The 19,377-nt window shown below is 60.5% G+C and overlaps 7 protein-coding genes across 8 annotated transcripts; 4 read left to right on the forward strand and 3 right to left on the reverse strand.

The window, feature by feature from the left end:
• Positions 1–199: 199 nt before the first annotated feature.
• On the reverse strand, positions 200–951 carry Zcchc10 (Zinc finger CCHC domain-containing protein 10; the record flags this gene model as incomplete). Its single annotated transcript, XM_062773972.1, has 3 exons — positions 200–497; positions 546–811; positions 883–951. The coding sequence occupies 3 exons, from the start codon at positions 949–951 to the stop codon at positions 200–202; spliced, it is 633 nt and encodes a 210-aa protein (XP_062629956.1).
• A 1,404-nt stretch (positions 952–2,355) lies between these two features.
• hil-5 (Histone H15) lies at positions 2,356–4,071 on the forward strand. Its single transcript, XM_062773973.1, has 6 exons — positions 2,356–2,417; positions 2,593–2,714; positions 3,224–3,285; positions 3,337–3,478; positions 3,525–3,720; positions 3,770–4,071. The coding sequence occupies exons 2-6, from the start codon at positions 2,622–2,624 to the stop codon at positions 3,853–3,855; spliced, it is 579 nt and encodes a 192-aa protein (XP_062629957.1). The 5' UTR covers positions 2,356–2,417; positions 2,593–2,621; the 3' UTR covers positions 3,856–4,071.
• An 837-nt stretch (positions 4,072–4,908) lies between these two features.
• Positions 4,909–8,115, reverse strand: alp6 (Spindle pole body component alp6). Its single transcript, XM_062773974.1, has 12 exons — positions 7,944–8,115; positions 7,787–7,907; positions 7,209–7,748; positions 7,033–7,170; positions 6,788–6,989; positions 6,396–6,748; positions 6,265–6,361; positions 6,045–6,228; positions 5,656–5,996; positions 5,376–5,611; positions 5,210–5,338; positions 4,909–5,149 (listed from the first exon to the last, which is right to left on the reverse strand). The coding sequence occupies exons 1-12, from the start codon at positions 8,081–8,083 to the stop codon at positions 4,919–4,921; spliced, it is 2,712 nt and encodes a 903-aa protein (XP_062629958.1). The 5' UTR covers positions 8,084–8,115; the 3' UTR covers positions 4,909–4,918.
• Positions 8,116–8,291: 176 nt separating this feature from the next.
• Positions 8,292–9,447, forward strand: TSR3 (Ribosome biogenesis protein TSR3; the record flags this gene model as incomplete). The annotated part of the gene is made up of 5 exons (XM_062773975.1): positions 8,292–8,456; positions 8,499–8,754; positions 8,791–9,045; positions 9,092–9,249; positions 9,287–9,447. Exons 1-5 carry the CDS (start codon positions 8,297–8,299, stop codon positions 9,445–9,447), a joined length of 990 nt encoding a protein of 329 aa, XP_062629959.1. The 5' UTR covers positions 8,292–8,296.
• Positions 9,448–9,566: 119 nt separating this feature from the next.
• On the reverse strand, positions 9,567–12,620 carry rlf2 (Chromatin assembly factor 1 subunit rlf2; the record flags this gene model as incomplete). Its single annotated transcript, XM_062773976.1, has 10 exons — positions 12,365–12,620; positions 12,263–12,313; positions 12,132–12,209; positions 11,916–12,089; positions 11,431–11,879; positions 11,163–11,392; positions 10,986–11,119; positions 10,802–10,948; positions 10,105–10,764; positions 9,567–10,069 (listed from the first exon to the last, which is right to left on the reverse strand). The coding sequence occupies exons 1-10, from the start codon at positions 12,459–12,461 to the stop codon at positions 9,567–9,569; spliced, it is 2,523 nt and encodes an 840-aa protein (XP_062629960.1). The 5' UTR covers positions 12,462–12,620.
• Positions 12,621–13,242: 622 nt separating this feature from the next.
• On the forward strand, positions 13,243–16,439 carry wdr26_1 (WD repeat-containing protein 26). Of its 2 annotated transcripts, XM_062773977.1 has the most exons (6): positions 13,243–13,741; positions 13,983–14,497; positions 14,538–14,992; positions 15,034–15,311; positions 15,350–16,245; positions 16,298–16,439. In XM_062773977.1, exons 2-6 carry the CDS (start codon positions 14,175–14,177, stop codon positions 16,368–16,370), a joined length of 2,025 nt encoding a protein of 674 aa, XP_062629962.1. In that variant the 5' UTR covers positions 13,243–13,741; positions 13,983–14,174; the 3' UTR covers positions 16,371–16,439. The 2 variants fall into 2 exon arrangements, with proteins under 2 accessions (XP_062629962.1, XP_062629961.1); XM_062773978.1 differs by lacking the exon at positions 13,243–13,741 and having other exon boundaries at positions 13,749–14,497.
• Positions 16,440–16,541: 102 nt separating this feature from the next.
• On the forward strand, positions 16,542–18,960 carry SNX4 (Sorting nexin-4). Its single transcript, XM_062773979.1, has 8 exons — positions 16,542–16,946; positions 16,985–17,120; positions 17,164–17,218; positions 17,259–17,346; positions 17,393–17,603; positions 17,642–18,072; positions 18,415–18,588; positions 18,636–18,960. The coding sequence occupies exons 1-8, from the start codon at positions 16,593–16,595 to the stop codon at positions 18,672–18,674; spliced, it is 1,488 nt and encodes a 495-aa protein (XP_062629963.1). The 5' UTR covers positions 16,542–16,592; the 3' UTR covers positions 18,675–18,960.
• The last annotated feature ends 417 nt before the right edge of the window (positions 18,961–19,377 follow it).

Consider the following 19,377-nt stretch of genomic DNA (forward strand, 5'->3'; position numbering starts at 1 on the left):
GGGTGAGTTGACTATTATTACGGAAACGGAGAAGCTGGATTAGGAGATTGGTATTATGGTAGCTGCTACCTGCATGTATACTGTACAACGGGATTGTGCTGGTGTGAGGAGTGTACTTTTGAGGGGGGCGTGGGTGGCAACTGCCACTTTTGTGCAGAAGGGTGTGTGTGTGTGTGTCGGGTCGAGTCACGCCGAGTCACTAAGGCGTCCGTCGTGGGCTAAGACTCCGGCTGTCAGACGGGCTCCGTCGTCCCCTCGGCTCGGGGGACGAGTCGTACCGCTTCGGCGTGGCGCCCTCGCGCTCGATACGTTCCCGCCGACTCCCGGGGCTGGGCGAGCGCGTGCGCGACGGAGACGCGGTGCGGATCTGGCTGCTCTCGCGGTGTCGGCTGCGCCCGCGGTCGGAGTCAGGCGAGGACGAGTATCGCCTGCGGTTGCGGGGCGGCGGGCTGCGGGACGCCGACGAGTCGGAATCAGAGCTCGACGTCGAGTCGCGTCTATGTACGGTGTAAGCGACTTCCTCGGGACACGTTTATTTTACTCACCTGCGCCGCGGGCTGGCACTCCTATCTCGCCCACCATATCCGCCGCCCCGGCCGCGCGTGGCCGCCTGCCGCTCGGCCTCCTTCGCCTTGAGGATCTTGTCGGCCAGGCCGACGCCGTAGCCCGTCTTGAACTCGTCCGGCGTGACCACCGAGGGCGTGTCGCGCGCCTTTGCGCCCGATGCGAGCTGCTTTGTGCGGCTCGGGCGCGGGACGTACGGGCGCGGGTTCTTGCACTCGTATGTGTGGTGGCCTAGCTTCAGGCATTTCTGCGCGTGGCGTGTCAGCGGGGCGTGGTGGAGGTGGGTGGTGGAGGAGGTGAGACGAGGTAGGAGCTCACCTGGCACCGCGTGCTGCCCGACGCCTTGTTCCCCTGTAACTGTTTGGGGAGGTTTGACCTGCTGAACATGATGTCGTGTGATGGGTGTTGTCGAGTCGACAGTCAGCTGTTTTCTTGTTGTGTCGTTTTAGTCGTGGCCTCGTCCTTCCGATACTTCTGGCTGCGTCGTGCAGCGTGTTGCCGCTCAGCTCGAAAGAATTGACCAAGTCGCGTCATTCTAAGTTCCGAGAAGAGGGGGAGCTAATAAGTGAAGGAAGCATTACATAAAAGTTAAGACTACGTACACATCACTCTGTACATAAGGGAGGCTCAATTAAACGGAACCGGATAGTGTTAAGCAGGGTAAAATTTAAATGATTAGAGGCCAAGTGAACCCTGAAGTCATTGTTTGTGTCTGCACGTGATTGCCGATCGTCACAACTCTGACCTCCACAAACTGGTCCAGCAACGTCAACAATGGCAGGGGTTTGAAAGCTTCTACTAGGAATTATGGGACAGCGGGGCAGATCAGTGCCAAACAAAGCATGCCAATAAGATGGTGACTTATAGAGGAGCTCTATGGTACCAAATTTGTGCTTGTAAGCTCACTACTTCCCGAGATATGCGCGCCGGAAAATCTCACGAGGGTCACCGCCTCGCCACATCTTCGGCCTGCAACAGTGATCTCAATTCTTTCTCACCATAACGTCCTGCTGCGGTCACCAAACTTGGCACAGAGCCGTTTGGGCACGATATAGAGCACCCAGGCCCTTAAAACACGATGCATAGAGAACTCATATACCTCCCATCTGCCTGCGGCCCAGCTGCGGCGCAGGGGCTGCCAGAGCCACACATCTAGGTAATGTACGAGATCGTTGGACCAGAAGCGCGTCAACCGCCCAGAACACGTCAGAATGTCATGGGACAGGCACTTGGGCACCAGGATCGCACGCGTCGGCACCGTGTTACCGTCCATGGTTGGGCAGTACCACCCCGGTGAAGCCGCGGCGGCGATCAGACTCGGCTCGGGAGCCACGCCGACACCGTTGGGCGACGGACCGTGACCTGTGCGAGATGGTGGCGCACGGAGACGGTTTGATGGCCTCGGGGAGGTACCTCCCACCCCCTCGAGCACATCTGCGATGGCAAAACCGCCGTTCGTGACTCTTGGCCGTCTCGTGGACGCTTCGGCGACATGGCATGGGGCATCCGGCGTTTTCAAAGGATCAGTGGGTCGAGATCACGGTCACGTGACCACCTCCTCGTTTTTCGTCCTTTTGCCATTGTTACCCAGTGTGCATGCATGTATTTTTTGGGCTCAGGCGATGCATATCATGCGCATCCATGCACATGCAGAGTTTGAACGGCTTAAAACGAGTTTGAGATGGAGAAATCAGAGGGAATGCAAAGAGGTGTTTATTTCAAACTTGGGTCGAGCGGTCGACGGGGTCCAGTCATAGGCCGCGCCACATAAACCCGGGTGCTTCTCCCCCATGTCGTCTCTTCCCCCCTCTTCCACCCACTCCACATCAACTCGATTCCATCCACCTCAACTCGTGAGTTGGACTCGCTCTGGGGGCTCGCATGGCCTCGCAAACCACCACAGCGACCGCCCCCATCGCACACGCCGCAGAACAGCAGCTAACCAGTGCCCCTTTTGCCATCGCTACCGATTTCACCTCGTTCTCACCGTCGGTGCCCACCCCTTCCCACCCAACCCAACCACAACAGCCTTACCCAACTTCAACCAACACTTCACAATGCCCGCTGCTGCCGCCGCTGCTGGAACCGCCAAGAAGGCCTCGGCGCCCAAGAAGCCGTCTGCCCACCCCACCTTCCTCGCCATGATTCAGGTAGGTTGAACCGTCGGGCACCTCTCCCGCCACCCTGTTGGGACACCTGGTCGACTCGGGTTGAGTGTACCGCCACTTGCCTTGCCTTGAGCGCATAGATCGGCCCTCTGGAGCGCTGCTAGGCGATGGAGATGCTCCTACTCGCCTGGTGAACGCTCAGAGCTGCCCCTCTCGCCGCTCGGCCCATCGCCCCACGGGTTTGGGCACACGGCTCTCACGGCCTCGTGACCAGCCGCTCTGTTTGGGCCTTCCGCCCCCTCCCCCATCCATCAACCATTTCTCCACCACTGCGGCCTCGGCGCTCGCGAGACTCGGCGAATCGGTGCATCCACGCCCCATCCACACGTATGCGTGGTGAAAAGCACCCAACGCATCATGCATGGCCCGCAACGAGCCCCGCCAGTGTTTTGCCTGTTCCGGAGATTTTCACATCGCCGTCCCTTCCCCGAGCTTGCCATCCAACCTTCCCTCTCCACCGATGGCAATGGCGATGCTGACACACATGACAGGAGGCCATCAAGGCTCACCCCGAGGACGCCCGTGCTGGTGTTTCGCGCCCCACCATCAAGAAGTGAGTGTGGCTACACCATCTCCCACGGTCCCAGAGTTGACACGTCGTCAGGTACCTTGCCAACACCTACAAGCTTGACCTCTCGGCTGCCGCCAACGTCAACAACCTTTCCAACGCCATCAAGCGTGGCCAGGAGACTGGTGTTCTTGTCCTCCCCAAGGGCATTGGTGGCAAGGTCAAGCTTGCTCCCAAGGTACGTGGCTTATCAACATTGAAGTACAACACTGACAGACTAACAGAAGGCTGCCGCTGGCAAGGAGAACCAGGCCCCTAAGAAGGCGGCTAAGCCTGCAGCCAAGAAGGCTGCCGCGAAGCCCGCGGCGAAGAAGACGGACGCCAAGCCCGCGGCTAAAAAGGTGACTGCCGCGAAGAAGACGGCCGCCGCCAAGACCGCTGCCCCCAAGAAGAAGACCGCGACCAAGAAGGCCCCGGCTGGTGAGTCCGACGCCGACGCCGAGTCCGAGCTTTCGCTGATTCTGCCCAGCCAAGGCCGCTGCTGCCAAGCCCAAGGCTGCCGCTAAGGCGGCGGCGCCCAAGAAGGCGAAGGCTGCTGCCCCGGCCAAGAAGTAAGAGCAGCCCAGAGCGACTCTTCCATCTCTGGACGGCTTTTGGGAACCACTGTGACCTGTCTGTAACTGTGGCAATCTTGTGACACCCCCTCCCTGTCTTATCCCGGCCTTCGTAGTTACCCCCGTTATTCGCTTTCGATCCTTCTTTAGTATGATGCGACCCCGCGATGCATGTCGCTTTGGCGCTCTCGTATGAACCAAACATTTGTGACGCGCACGACACGAGTTGGATGTGTTCGAGTGGGCGGGAATGAATCGAACGCGCTTAATTAGCGGGGTATATTGGTTGTAGGAGAGGCTGGTCGGCTGCGTGTGGCGGGGCCAACTCGCCAAGTAAACAGATGGTAAGGGGGGGCATGGAGAATTGCCAAATACGGGCAAGGTGGGGGTTATGTGCAAAACAGTGTAAACACGGATTTGGGTGGCGGCGAGTCACGAGACTGCCAGACAGGCTGACGACTGCCTCTCGACCGACCCTCGACCCTCGGCTATGCAGTGTTGGTGGTTTGTGGCACGCACGGCGAATCCCAGTGAGTGGCGGGGGCGGGCTGTGCGGACGTCGTGCGCGCCAGATCGTGATCGATCGTGGCCGAGACACGACGAAGCGGATGCAGTGCAGAGCGCCAGATCGTAAACACGCCGCCTCGCTCGATCGAAACGGCCACTAAGTGCTGCAAGCCACTCTCCCACGGTCGCCTCGCCAGTTGCGACCTCGCAGGCAGACTGCCAACCCCCCAAACTTGCGCCGTGTCTCTCTTTCATTTCGCCCATCCGAGCTCAGACACGTTTACAGCCCCCCCTCGAGGAGTCACCGCTGTCGATGTCGCAGCCATCGGAAGAGCGAGCACTAGCAACCGCATCGCCCAGCCTGTCCACTGCTTGCGGTGGGTGGTGTGCGCTGGCCACGTTTTCATGGGCCAGAGCCGCTGGGCGGTGCGGGACATCCCGACCTCCCGTCGTCCGCTGTGGGCGCGATGCGATAGCCGTATCGCGATCATTGTGGACGACCCGAGGCGCGCGATGCGCCATGCAGCTATTGGATAATTATACATCTGCTCGCTACTCTACTTCTTGCCCTTTGAGCTTCGCCGCAGTGCGTAGTGCCCGTTAAAGGCGATACGCAGCGCAAGGAACCGCACGTCCAGGTCGGCATGGGAGCCTGCCTCCTTGCAGATGGTCACCACGGCGTCTTGGAACCGGTTCGAGCAGCCCCGAATACGGTCTCGGATGCCCTCGAGTTGGAGAAGCGACGCCTCCTTTTCGGCCGCTGCTGCCTCCTCGTCGGTGCTTAAGCCCTGGGTGCGAGTCAGAGCAAATCTTGGGCGTTGCGTGGCGTGGCACTTCGGCCGACTCACCCTCTCTCCATCACGCTCTCGGTCTACCCGTGTAGCTTCTCCCAATGACCACGAGTACAGGTCGTCTGTCGCGCCACGGAACTGCAGGATATTGTCTAATGCCTCTTGCACGAGGTTTAGGAGGGTAGTCTGTACCGTCAGTGGTGTGACCCACCGCATCACTTACGTCTGTTCGGTCGCGGCGGTTGCCCAGCAGAAGGACCTTCTGGACGACGCGGTCGAGATAAGTGCGATGAGCCGTGATCAATGCGTCGAGGTCGCCCTCGCGTTTGGCCACAAACTCCTGCAGAACCTGCCAGCTGCACTCGATGACCTCGAGCTGACAGAACGACTGGAATTGACGCAAGAAGTGCACCATCTCGGCCTGTACGATGCGACAGTGGTGCCAGTCGTTGTCGAGGTCTGCTGGGTTAGCTTTCCTATGGCCGCCACTCAGCTGGACCCACTTTCAAGAAGCTCAAACGCCCGTGACGCACTCGTCACTCGCATCCAGCCTTGTGTGACTGCCGTCTCGACGCGTTTCAATCTCCAGAGGTGGTGGAAAAGACGGTCGTAGCCGACCATTGAGCGCTCGTCAAGCACCGCATTCAAAGGCGCCTCGACCTTGTACTCGAGGGCAAAGCAGTCCCAGCCCAGCTCGCCGTGCGAGTACTCGAGGATGCGAGCGTCCAGGCGGCGGAGCACATCTGGCGGGTCATATTGCGCGTTTGATCCCCGGATGGCCGACTCGAGGTCCGAGGTCAAGTGATGCCTGTACAGGCTTATCGCAGGTTTGGATAGGCGTGGTCTGGGCGAGGAGGTCAGCTCAAGCTGCCGAGCTGTCAGGGCCACTCACGCCAAAGACTCCATGAGTAACTCTGCAAAATCGCCAGCACCGAGCATCAAATACGCCTTGAGCGCCTGGAGATGATCTTGCAGCTTGTACTTGTCAAAGAAGATCTCTAACAAATGTCGGCTTGCAGACGAGTAGGCGTCGTCAATGGAGCGCTCCAAGCCAGGCAGGTCGCTGTACTTGAGGGCTGGGATGTCAGACGCCATCGACACAATACACATACCTTCTCCTGATCTCGCCTGGTTAGCCTGGGCTGCAATCCAGTCCGAATCGTAACAGTTGTATCTGATGAAATTCAAACTGCGGCCCGTGGAGAAGATCTGCTGTCAGCTCTATCCCTACAGCACAACCTACCTTCTTTGCAAAGTCCTCGCTAATGAACCCGGGCACCATGGCCTTGACAAAGACGTATTTCTTCTCCCACACGTAGTGCGAGTCAGTCACACCGCCGGCAGAGTCAAGTCCCTCCTCGAAGCCTGCGTCGCCGTACGACAGCGGGTCGTCGCCCTTGCCCACGTCGGGGTTGAGCTGGACGAAGAACTCGTTGAAAGGGTCGTGCAGCTCGCCTGAGAGCATCCAGCGCTGGAGAGTGAGGAAGAAGGGCTGGGAGACCTTCTCGAGGATCTGGTCGGTAAACTTGCGTGTGAGAGGGTCGCCATGGGATGTGTGTGAGTGGATTTTGGAGACGAGGGCGCCGCCGTGTGCCGCTGAGGCGTTAGCGTTCCGTCAACAAAAAGGCAACGCACAATTTGCGTCATCCACGACCGCTTCCATCAGCTGAAGTTTGAGCTTCATGTCCTCGGTCCAGACGCCTAGGCGGAGAAGCGTCAACGCTGAGCCTTCAGCAGCCGACCCTGTCGCTGGGGAAGTGAGGGCGAGCTGCGACTCGAGGACCGCGAGCAGGCGGTGGTACTCTGACAACTCGTGGTGCAAGAAGTGACAAAGGCTCTGAAGTAGATGTCAGACTCGAGACTCCATTCCATCTACTCACCTGGATGACCATTCCGCTCTTGGAGCTCGGTCCAGCCGCCTGGTGGAGGTTGATAAATCTCGTGATCTTGCGATACAGCACGCCCATTTCTGATAGCTGTGCCATGATGCTTCGCGTGGGCTGGGAGATGTACCCGCTCTGTTTGTCAGCTACCACACACACACTCAAAAGCTCACCTTGGCCTCGTCGGCGACGATATCGATCCCCACCACCTCCTGGGCGGCCTCGGCCTTGGCGTCGAGCATGCGCGTGCCCTCGGCGCCCAGAGGAAACCCGGTACCATCACCAGCGCGTCCCCTTTCCGAGAGGTACGGGTTGTTCTGGGGTGCAGGCGCTACCGCAAAGCGGACATATCTGCCGTTGATCCCTTGGAGGAGGTAGAGGGCGTCGCGGAGAAGTAGGGCTTCTGGGAACGGGGGGCGGTGGCGCGCTGTGCGCCACTCGGCCAGGAGCGCTGCCTTGCTCCTCGCTGTTGACGGGCCAGCAGACACGGGGCTCGGGGGACCAGAGTCGAGGTTGATGGTCCTGCTCTCGCCGAGCACGGCGGCGGGGGACACGCCGGGCCGGGGAGGGGTGCCCAGGCTGCTGGGTGCGCGCGAGTGCCTCTGCCTGGAGCTGGCGCTGGCTGGTGGGAACACGCTCTCCTGGGTATTCGGGTTGAGTTGGGAGAGGGCGAGGAGGAACTGGAGGTGCCGGTGGGGCACGGAGAGTGTGCGCTGGGGTCATCAGTTGGGGAGAGCAAGAGTGAACTCACGCCGCGCTCAAGCGATGTCCACAGCGAGGTAAACCGCAACGCGTCGTCGGGGGACGGGAGGACGCGCCGCGCGTGATCAGGCAGTGTCGCCGACCCGAACGGCACGGACGACGGCAGCCGGCTTCCGTCAGCGCGCGCACCCACGGGCCGTACCCACCTCGCGAGGATGTCCTCGCAGAACTCGACGAGCTCGTCGACGCGCTCCTGGCGCGCGCGGTCGGGGAGCTTGCCGAGCTCTGGGAGCACGGAGAATATGAGCGTCTCGAGCGGCGAGCTGGTCCTGCCGCTGCGGGACATTGTGGTGTGGTTGGGCAGAGTGGAAGTCGAACTGGACTTGGATGCACTCGACGCGTTCGGGGTCAGTGCTTGCGGTTGTTTTGGTGACGAGCGGCTCACGTGGCGCCAGGCACGACCCACCAGCGACAACCTGCTGCAACCTGCTGACGGCGTCAAAATACCAAAGTTCAGTCCGCCCCACCTTGATAACGCATATTCACCGACAAGACAACAATGGGCAAGCCTGGAAAACCGAACAAGGCGGGCGGTGCGTCGCGCGGCGCACCGAGGGGAAGGGGCCGCGGTACATCGCGCGGGAGGGGGCGCGGCGGCGGCGGACGGGGCGGCTCCCGGCGAACGTTTGAGGACGACGGCGTGCCCGTCGTCGTAGCTGGTACGTTTGCTGGGCCAGCAGCGTGTCCCTCGCTAATGGCAGACTCTGACGGCGACGACGAGTCGGACACGACCGAGGACTCGGACGCCGAGGGCTCGAGTGCGTCCGGGTCATCCCACTCCGGGGACGAGGAGGGCGAGGAGGAGGACGAGGACACCGACATCCGCATCGCGGTCCCCGTCGCCATGTGGGACTTTGACCACTGCGACCCGCGCCGCTGCTCGGGCAAGAAGCTGTCCCGGCACGGCCTGGCGACGCAGATGCGCGTCGGGCAGCGCTTCCGCGGCGTTGTCTTGACGTGGGTGTTATATTGTGTACAGAGCTCACCCGCCAGGCCAAAGGGCAAGAAGCCCATCGCGCCGTGCGACGACGAGGTCATCATGCTCTCGGGCCTCGCCGTCGTCGAGTGCTCGTGGGCGCGGCTCGACGAGGTGCCCTTCAACAAGATCAAGGGCCCGCACGAGCGCCTGCTGCCATACCTCATCGCGACCAACCCCGTCAACTACGGCAAGCCGTGGCGGCTCAACTGTGTCGAGGCACTCGCTGCCGGCTTCTACATCACGGGACATGCCGACTGGGCCGAGATTCTGTAAGTCACGCACCTTGGGAGGAGCAACCGTACTGACATCTCGCAGCCTGTCAAAGTTCTCGTGGGGCCACGCATTCTACAAGATGAACGGGCCGCTCATCGAGCGCTACCGTACCTGCCACACACATGAGGAGGTCGAGGCGATGCAGGAGCTCATCCAGCAGGAGCGACAGGACGAGTACGACCGCGCCAAGGCTGAGAAGGGTGGGTTCGGGTTCTGTGAGACGAAGCTGACGACCAGCGGCCAACGAGGGAGGTGACCTCCTGAGGGCAAACCCCAACCATGTGGGTGAGGGCTGGGACGATGAGGAGGACGAGGACGAGGAGGAGAGCGAAGCCGAGGTCGAGGCCCTCGTGTCGGGCGTCGCGGCCACATCACTCAGCGACAAGCCAGCGGAATGAGTACAGTACATGTACATGCATCTACATTGACCACGGTGAAACGTGGAGGGTTCCGAGACAAGTGAACACAAGACCGGGAACGCAGCAAGGCCCAAAATATATACAGGAAAAGGAGCCTACTATGACGAGCCGGCCAGCGCTGCTGCAATGCCACGAACAGGTGGGGTGAGGCCTTCGGCCACCCAGGCTTCCGCCTTGACGCGCCACTGGCTGTCCTTGCCCTTGCCGTCGCGGACAGCCACCTCACGAACCTTGGCCTCAATCGCTGCCTTGGTCGTCGAGTCAAAGTGCGACTTGAGGCTTGAAATAAGGTCGGACAGAATCTTGGAGCTGCCGTCCACGAGGTTGAGCAGCTCGGCGACGTGCGCAGCTGGGAAGGCAATCTTCGGCACGCGGCCAGCCTTGCCGCCAGCATTGGCCGTAGACGAGCCGTCACCAAGTGGTGTGGCGGCTGCCGGGGCCGGCTTGGGAGCGGCCGGCTTGGGTGGTGCCACCTCCTCCGCGGAGAGAAGGCAGCGCACCTTGGTGTGCATGCCAATCGCCGTGTCGGAAAAGGTTGTTTTGAAGAACTGAGCTGGGTCGCTCGACTCGTACGTGAAAGGATCGATGGATTCTGGTGTGTCTGGTGGGTCAGCAGAGTCAGTTGCAATCACCCACCATTGAGAAGCTGGATTCGGTATGACTCTGTCGCCTCCACGGGCTCTGCGATCTGCTGCTCCCACACTGGGCCAACCCAAGTAGGCTGGAGCTTGGCGACACGCTTCGGCACTAATGTCCTTGGACGCTTCGGTTGCAAGACGTTCAGAGTCGGGGAGGCGGCACGCTTGGGCGAGGCGGTGGCGGGGGCCTCGGCCTCTGTGTCTTGGAACAGAATGTCGTCCTCGTCGTCGAGCCAGTCGTCGAACTCGCCGTCGTCCTCATCAGACGACATCTCCACATCGTCCTGTGCTCCCTCCCCAGCGTCATCCACGTCATCTCCGCCCTCGTCGTCCTGCCAGTCGTCCCCAGAATCATACGAGTAGTCGAAGATTGGGTCCTGAGCAAACGGCGTACGGGGTCCAACAACGAGTGATGGTTTGGTGAAGGTCCCAGAGTATGGTGGCCGGACCTGCTGGTCAAAGGCCAGTGTCTTCCAAGGGAAGCGGTCCTGGTTCTTGAGCTGCGCAACTACACTGCGGGGATCTGATGCCTCCTCCTTGGCGGCCCAAAGGTCACCAACTGACCCGAACGGAGCGGCAGTGCGGAGGCCGCGAGGCACGTTTGCTCGTGGTGTCGTACGCTTGAGCTTGTGGCGCGCGAGGTGGTCATCGAGGAAGTCTACGGCGTCAGCCTTGTAGAGAAAGGTTCAACTGACCTCGAGCAGACCACTTGCTAACAGACGCTCCTGCAGCGCTACTCGACGCAGATGCCTGTTTGAAGGGGTTGATGGGAGCCCACTCCACGTTTGGTCGCTGAACAAACGGCTTGAAGGTTCGGTGAAAGTCACTCTCCGACTTGGAGGCTGGAAAGTTAGCTTCGCCTCGTCTCATAAGGCTCACAAGAAGCACCCTCGCTGACGTTACGAGTTGCAGGTGACGCGGGTTTCGAAACCTTCTGCTTGAAGAAGCCACCAAACATCTGGGCCTGCTTGGCCTTGATCTCCTGCTTCTTTTCCTCCTCGCGTTCCTTCTGACTGTTGATGTTAGCTTACTCCGAGCCACAGGGTGTCAACTCACGCCTTCTTCTCCTCGAGCTCCAACCGCTTCGCCTCCTTTTGAGCCTCGCGCTCCTTCTTCTCCGCCTCGCGCTCCTGCTTCTTCTCCTCGCGCTCGGCGTCGCGCTTCTTCTTCTCTTCATCGCGCTTCTTCTTCTCCTCCTCACGCTCAGCCTTCTTGGCCTCCTTCTCGGCATCGCGTTCCTTCTTGGCCTCCTTTTCGGCCTCGCGTTCCTCCTTGGTCTTCTTCGTCTACACCGTCAGCATAGCTCTGTCCTAGCGAGACTCACCTCCTCGGCAACAGTCTTCATCTTCTTCGTTGGAGACCCGGTGGAGGGAGCGGAACTCAGCACCGAACCGCTGCGCTCACGGGACTTTCGCCCTTCGACGGCCTTGACTGGCGACGTAAAGTCGGACGAGTTTCGTGGCGCACTTGTCCTGTCCATCTTGTCGACGATCTCACCCTTGAGGATCTCTGCCCTTCCTGCCTCGTCCACTGTTGCAATGAAGCGATCACACTGCTCGCGCGCCCGTTGGCGGACCTCCTGCCGAGAACGAAGGTCGGCGAGACGGTCCTCGGGAAAGTACTTGTCGAGATCCTTGGCCTCCCAGCACCGAATCTGAAGACCAACAGCGAACTTGGACGGCGTCACGCCAAAGTCTTCTGGCTGGAATCCATAATTTGTGAGTTTGAACAGCTTGGTAACCAAGGGCGTCAACAGCTCGGGGTCCAGAAGGTCTAGCGTTAGTGATCGGCATCGGCCAACACACGTACCATCATCCCCCTTTGTGAGCTCAGTCGCAAGGTGCTTGATGAACAAGGCGTCGGAGCTCGAGGTGAGCTCGTGGCCGGCCATCACCACGGCATCGTAGAGCTCCTCTGGAATCTCCTTGAGCGCCTTCCCTCCGTCTTTGGCGTCCATGATCTCTTCCTCAAAGTTGTTGCGTTCTGGGGCGTCAGATTGAATTGCTCGGATGTGCAGCCACCCACTTCGTCGAAAGACGTTGTTATTCCTCTGATATGGCTCCTGGTGGAAGACGAGCTTGCGGCCATTGAGCTCTACAAGGCCTGTAGTGGTGTGGTCAGCCCTGTGCCGTGTCTCCTGACGCGGTCGTACTCACTCTCTGCGCGCGCCTTCTTGTCCGAGCTGCTCCCGGTCGCACCATGGTCGGCTGTCGGGGTCAGCAATGGCAACGCGAGGCAACGCGAAGCACACCACCCACCATTTGACTTGCGCTTGACTGCGCTCGAAGGTGCAGAGCTCCCCGCTCGAGGGGGAGGGCTCGAGAATGACAGGTCAATGACCTCGCGTTGCGCCATGATGAGTCGAGGGTGTACCGCGCGCGCAGGTATTTGTTTTCCTTCTGGGCGTCGTCTTGTTTCAAGAGTAGTGGGTATCGCGTGCAATGAAGGGGGGCGGGCGTGGCTCTAACGCTCTAAATGAGCGATGCTGTGAGGAGAATTGAACGAATCTAAGGTTGTTGGTTGTTGTTGAGTGACCGACAATACAGAGGGGTTGGAGTCGCGTCAACTTGTGTCGAGCGAGCAGGCAAGGGCACAGCTGCACATTGTTCCCCCCCCCCCGCCCTGCCCGACGCGTCCTTCGTGGCGCGCAACGCTGCAGGCAGGCGCGACTTGACACCGCCGCCTCGGAAGAAAACAAATCAGGCTGGTCAGGGAAACCCACGTGGGAAATTAGAAGGAAGTGGAGGTCCGTGGCGGGCGGGTGAGCCGACCTTGTAAGACATTTGCCACCCTCTGTCCAGTCATGACTGGGGCAGGGGTCTTTGCGACCACAGTGGCTGGCACAAACGAGCTGAACGTTGTGGTCACCATGAGGAAGCGTGTAAGAGCGATATGGTACATGGAGAGAGGCGAATTCGTGAGAATCATAGTGGCAAGAATATAGATCGCCACGGCGCCACCTAGATGGGGGGTTGGATTAAGCCGAGTTAAGCCCACTGAAGCTGGCGGGGCAGTCTCCTGGCCGTGGTACTCGGCTGGCTGGCTGACTGGCTGGGCAGACGACGAGCCCCGCCCCTGGGCCACACTCAACGTCACGGGCGGGCGGGCCGCTTCAACCACAACCACCACCCACCACCCCGACTTGTCTCTGAGCGAAGGAGCACGACAACCCTCGGTGCCATCTTGTCATCTCGAGCACTCGATCCCAACCCAAGCCACTTTACACCCAATCTACACACTCATCTAGCAACTTCATCAGCACAATCAAGCCAACGAGTCGGCAAGGCGCGGCGCCCTCCTTGACCCCGCCCCCGCACCCACATCCCCCCCCTACTCACCTCCGACCCGGCCGCACTGGCGCACCCACCCACCGACCAGCTGCGACACCCCTCTGTCCGTGGCCCTACCTCGTCCGACCAGAGCTAGGGGAGGGTCAAGAGCGACCCCCAATCCCCACCACGTCTACCCCTCTCGCCACCCCTCTATCGAGTCGCCCAGTGCCGACCATCGAGACTTGTCCACGCGATACTCTGACCCCGCGCGCTCCACAGTCGCCCCCGCTGCTGAACGCGGTTGCCACTGAGCAGCTAGACACCAAGGGGCCCGAGACGGCCACCACGACTGACCCTTCACCTGTGAGTCCTCATTCCTGATCGTCACTTGTCGACATCTTCCTTTTGCATTCAATCTCTTCGCCACCTGCCCCCTTCTGTACTCCACTACCCGCGCATCACACCCACCCCCACTTCCTAGCCACCAACTTTCTTCTGCTGGCGCGCAGACGGCCCATGACAAGACGCTGACTGAACCCCTTCCTCGGCGGCGACGCCTCCACATTCGATACTGTCTCCTCTCTCCTCTCTTCTCGCCATGCAGCGTGGGACTATCCGCCGACGCTCGTCATCAGACACGGACCGCACCCTCGACGGCACTGACCGACCTCCCTCGCGAAAGCACCTACGGCTAGCGCTCGGCGACCCCACTCCTACCTCCTCGGCCTCGTCGTCGACAATACCATCATCACCAGAACCGCCAGGCGCAACTGGCTCCAACTCCATTCTCCCTACCATGCGCAATTCCACCGGCAATGGCACAACCAACGGGGCTAGTCAGGCCACTGCGTCGTCATCTACTACACAGACAGGACCTTTCAACATCCCGGACAGTGTCTTGGAGCTGATTCAGCCTTATCGCCCGTCGGGCGCGCTCATGTATGAGGACGACACCGACTGGGCACCAGACTACGATACCGATGTCATTATGGGCTCGGCATCGCAGCCAGATGGCTCGTCGACCTTGCCCCTTAGACAGCGGTTTGGCAAGCGCATGCCGATTGACAGGGAAGAGATTGTGCGCCTGATGATGCAGGGCCTTCGCGACATTGGCTATCAGTGCGTCTTGCGACAAGTGGGCCAAGCTGACAACCACCAGACAAACTGCAGATGTCCTTGCAAAGGAATCTGGATACACTTTGGCTTCCCAAGCGGCCCTCGACTTTCAAGCGGCGGTACTCGGTGCGAGGTGGGCGGAAGCCATTGCACTGCTCCCCGAACTCGGAATAGCCCCAAACCCAGGTTCTGGCCTTGCGTCATCACAAAGCAGTATCCGGTCGGGCAAGGTCAAGGCCCAGGGCTCAACGAGCGCGAGCGACCACGCAAAGTTCTTGATTGCGCAGCAAAAGTACCTAGAGTACCTAGAAGCAGGCCAGCAGAAGAAGGCCCTCGCTATCCTCCGCAACGAGCTGGCAACGTCGGCAACAGACTCGGACGCCCTCCATGATCTATCAGGGTACATGATGTGTCTGGACCGCGACGATCTCTATCAGCGGGCCAAATGGGACGGAGCGGCGGGCATCTCGCGACGACAGCTCTTGGAGCGTCTTCAAGGTGGGTTAAGCCTAGCCGGATCTCGTGCTAAAGCCTTGCAGAGCACATCTCGCCCAACATTATGGTGCCCTCTCGACGACTTGCAACTCTTCTTGACCAAGCCCGGCAAACCCAGCAGCTGTCGTGCCCTTATCATGATGACAATGATCCAGTGTCACTTTACACTGATCACCAGTGTGTAAGCGGCTCGTTCCCATCAGTCACGACGCATATTCTTGCCGATCACACCGATGAGGTTTGGAGAATCGAGTGGAGCCCTAACGGCAACTACCTGGCTTCAGCTAGCAAGGACAAGACTGTGGTCATCTGGGCGCTCAAGGTGGGCTTGCTGTTCCAAGACGACGCTAACCTTACCAGACCCAACCTGGCGAAGGCCACCAATACAGCGTTGAGCCCTTGCACCACTTGAAGGGCCACCGCGGTGACGTCGACGCACTCGCCTGGTCTCCGGACGGTGAGACCCTGGTCACCGCATCGGACAAGCAAATCTACATCTGGCAGGCCAAGTCTGGCACTCAAAGCTCTGTCAATGTAGAAACCTCCCAGCATACCGACACCATCAGCGCCATCCAATTCATGCCCAATGGCACGCAGTTTGTTGTCGCCTCGCTCGACTGCCGTGTCGTGTTCTACAACCTCAATGGTACTGTGGCCCGCAACTGGTCGATCCCCAACATCCAGGTCATCGACTTTGCAATCACTCCTGATGCTTCCCGCATCATTGCTCTCACCACATTCCTAGGCCGCGTGGCGGTGGACAACAAGTTCCACCCGAGCATTTCCGCACGCTGCCTGGACCCACCACCACCAACCCGTGCCGACTCCGACATCTACAGCTGGATGGCGCACGGCTTGCTCATCATCCGCGTCGCCGACAAGGAGATAATCGAATCCAACACCGAGATCCAGGCGGCGTCCGTGACGTGCCTCAAGCTGTCGAGCGACAGCAAGCATGTTCTCGTCAACTGTAGCCCCGACGAGGTGCAGCTCTTCTCCATCGACCCAACCATTCAGTTGGTTCGCAAGTTTGGGGGGCATGTGCAGGACCGCTTCGTCCTGAGATCGTGCTTTGGTGCGCCAAAGGACCGGTTCGTACTCAGTGGAAGCGAAGACGGCCACGTCTATGTTTGGCAGAGTAACGGCACCACTCCGCTCGAGGTTCTCTCTGGCCACTCTGAAAGCGTCAACGCTGTGGCCTGGAACCCGATTCTCTCTCGCAAGCTCTTTGCCTCGTGCAGCGACGACGCGACCATGTGAGTGGCCATGAGCGAGTAGAGTTTTGTTGCAACACTGACCCCACCTCAGCCGCATCTGGCAGCCCCCTGCTAGACTTGACGAAGGCGACGCTGGCGACGACGCCGACGGCCTGGAGTTGTAGGCATTATTACCCCAGCTCATGATGTACTAGCTCAAGTTGTATATATAACCCCCAAAGTTGCCACCGAGAAGACTGTTTACGTAAAATGTACCCGCGCCCCTAAAGGCAATGACGCGCATTCGTCTGAGCCACTCGAGCTGGACGATTCATCGCCTCGTCAGTGCTGCCAATTACAATTACAATCACAATCACAATCACTTTCTCCTCCAAACACCCAACACAATGGAGGAAGACGGGTTCCAGTCCATCTCGTGGGACGACGCGACACAACGCACAAACCCAGGGTTCGCAGACATGTCGGGTGTGGGCGGGCACGACGACCTCGACGACGACGATGACGGCTTTGACAAGATCAGCGCGACCTCGCCGCCGGCGCTCGACTCGTTTGCCTCGAGCTCGACAGCGACAGTGCGCGGAGGAGACAGTGCCAGCCGAGGAGGTATCAGCACGGGCGGCCTCGGCCCAGACGGGACGTACACGTGGGACGGCAAGTCGATGACGATCGAGGTGCGCGACCCCGTCAAGGAGCACGAGGGCAGCAAGGACATGTACGTGTCGTATGCTGTCCTGTCCAAGGTGAGTTGCATTATCATGGGCGCGCATGCTAATGCCAGACCAACCTCCCGACTTTCAAGCAGCCGCAGGCGAGCGTCAGGCGCCGGTTCCAGGACTTTGTCTTCCTGCACGACCACTTGGCCAAGAGCTTTCCCGCCTGTATCATTCCGCCCATCCCCGACAAGCACCGTTTAGGTGGGCAGCTGCATCCCCGCGTTGACCTAGCTGACCACGACAGAATACATCAAGGGCGACCGCTTCTCGTCCGAGTTTGTAGAGAAGCGCCGCCTAGAGTACGTCCCGCAGCGCCCCAGAACGCCCGCTCACACGCAGCCTCCAGCGCTTCGCCGACAGGATAGCCAACCACCCGACGCTGCAGCGCAGCCAGCTCGTGTCCGACTTTTTGCAGAGCGAGCAATGGGTGAGTCGAACACCACGGCGACGGACGCGCCGCTGACAACGCACAGTCGGTCGCGAAACACGGCCACCTGGCGCACCCGCCGCCCGACGCGCACCGCTCCCTCGCCGACTCGCTGGGAGATACCCTCGTCAACGTGTTCTCGCGCGTGCGCAAGCCCGACGCGCGGTTCGTCGAGATGGCCGAGGGCATCGAAAAGTTTGAAGAGGGCCTCGGCAACATTGAGCGCATTGCCGCGCGCGGCCGCAACCGCAATGATGGTGGGTTAGAAGCCGTCTTCGCTATGCTGACCCGCCAGACCTGTCAAAGGACTACCAGGACCTCGCGGCGGGATACCAGGGCCTGGGTTATCTCGAGTCGGGAATCACCGAGCCGCTGAACCGCTTCGCCGAAAAGATGCTCGACTTCTCGACGCTGATCACGCACCAGAACCGCGCGGCCGTCGATCCCTTCCTTCTCCAGACCCACTCGCTTCTCGCGTACGCCCAGGCACACAAGGCGACCATCAAGCTGCGTGACCAGAAGCAGCTCGACTTTGAGGAGCTCTCGGCATACCTCTCTGCTGCTGCTGCCGAGCGCGACCGCCTCGCCGCGTTGAATTCGGGCCACGCTGCTGCGCCTGTCGGCCTCGGCACCTACCTTCGCGACCAGGTCGACAAGCTGCGTGGCACGGATGACATTCACACACGCCGCGAGCGGATGCGCAAGCTGGACGGCAAGATAAAAGATGTGAGTGGGGTGTCGGGGGCGCGGTGGAGGCATGCTGCTGCTCTATGGGGTACGGCACTCCGTCTTGAGGGGCAGGGTGGCTGGCATGTGTCATAGTTGGCGGGCGTGCTGGCGTGTGTCAATGTCGGCGGGCGTCAATGCCAGCAGGCTCAATGTCGGCCTGGGCGTCAAATGCCTTTGCCTGAGACATCGCCGTCGGCGACGCCTGTGGCGCGCATCTGTGCGCTCCCTAGAGCGGCGCCGCAATAGACGCGATTGCATGTGCGAGGAATAGCCTTAACGCGTCCGGCTGAACTACGATCTGCCCCCACGAAACTCTCGGAGCCCCGCTGACAATCCCAGCTCCAAGAAGCTGTCACCACGGCACATGACACCTCGACGGCATTCTCCGACGAGGTGCTCAAGGAGCATGAGATCTTTGAGCTGTCAAAGCAGGCCGAGATGAAGGAGATGCTCGGCCGGTATGCCGATGGGCAAGTCGAGATGCTCCAGCGCGCCATGGACGACTGGGACCGAGTGAGTGTTGCGCCGACTGCTCCGCCGAGTCTTTCCTGACACTGCAGATCATCCCACTCCTGCAGCGCATCAGAGTTGACGTATAGAGAGCGGAGGTTGCCGCGGGTATACCAGTGTGCGCCGAGCACAAACGTGCTCGGAGCGGAGTAAGAACCTGACGATGGACCTGGCCTGGCGGAGAGGCGGGCTTGGCCTGCCGCGGACACGGAAATGCCACGGCGCCGGCGCGGGTGCGGGTGTTGAGAGGGAGTACCTGCGGCAAGGAATCCGTACAAGGCACGGTTTGAGTCGATGTTGTACATGCAAGGAGCGTTGCGTGCTTGTGTGGTGCGAAGAGAAGCGTCTGTCGTCATGCGCGTGGCGATGTTGGAGCGCTTGTCGTCAGCCGGCAGAGCAGACAGGTACATGCCGTAGGCAGTGGCAGGGTGGGTGGAGTGGTGGGTGGGTGGTCGTCGCGGCGACGGGCCAGAGCGAGCACGCACGACAGAGAGGCAGGAACAGGCGACTGCTTGCGCCGGTATCGCCACGGACTGCTGGAGCAGGTTCCAGTTCCAGGAACTGGTGCTGGTGCGGTAGTAGGGGCGGGTGAAAGCGGCGCTCGGCGTTGAGGGGGCGGCGGGTGCAGGCTAGACAGCCAGCGCCACAACGACGCCTCCCATTCGCATTCTCGGAGGGCGTGAATTCTCGGGGCACGGGGGCGTGGGTGTGGGTGCATGGCGTGGCACGGAGGAGCACCTCGCCCCCTCTTTCGCTGGCTCGCTCGCTCGGCGCACGCCCACGCCCACGCCA

Source organism: Vanrija pseudolonga, chromosome 5 (genome assembly GCF_020906515.1).
Source record: "Vanrija pseudolonga chromosome 5, complete sequence".
Taxonomy (NCBI): Eukaryota; Fungi; Basidiomycota; class Tremellomycetes; order Trichosporonales; family Trichosporonaceae; genus Vanrija; species Vanrija pseudolonga.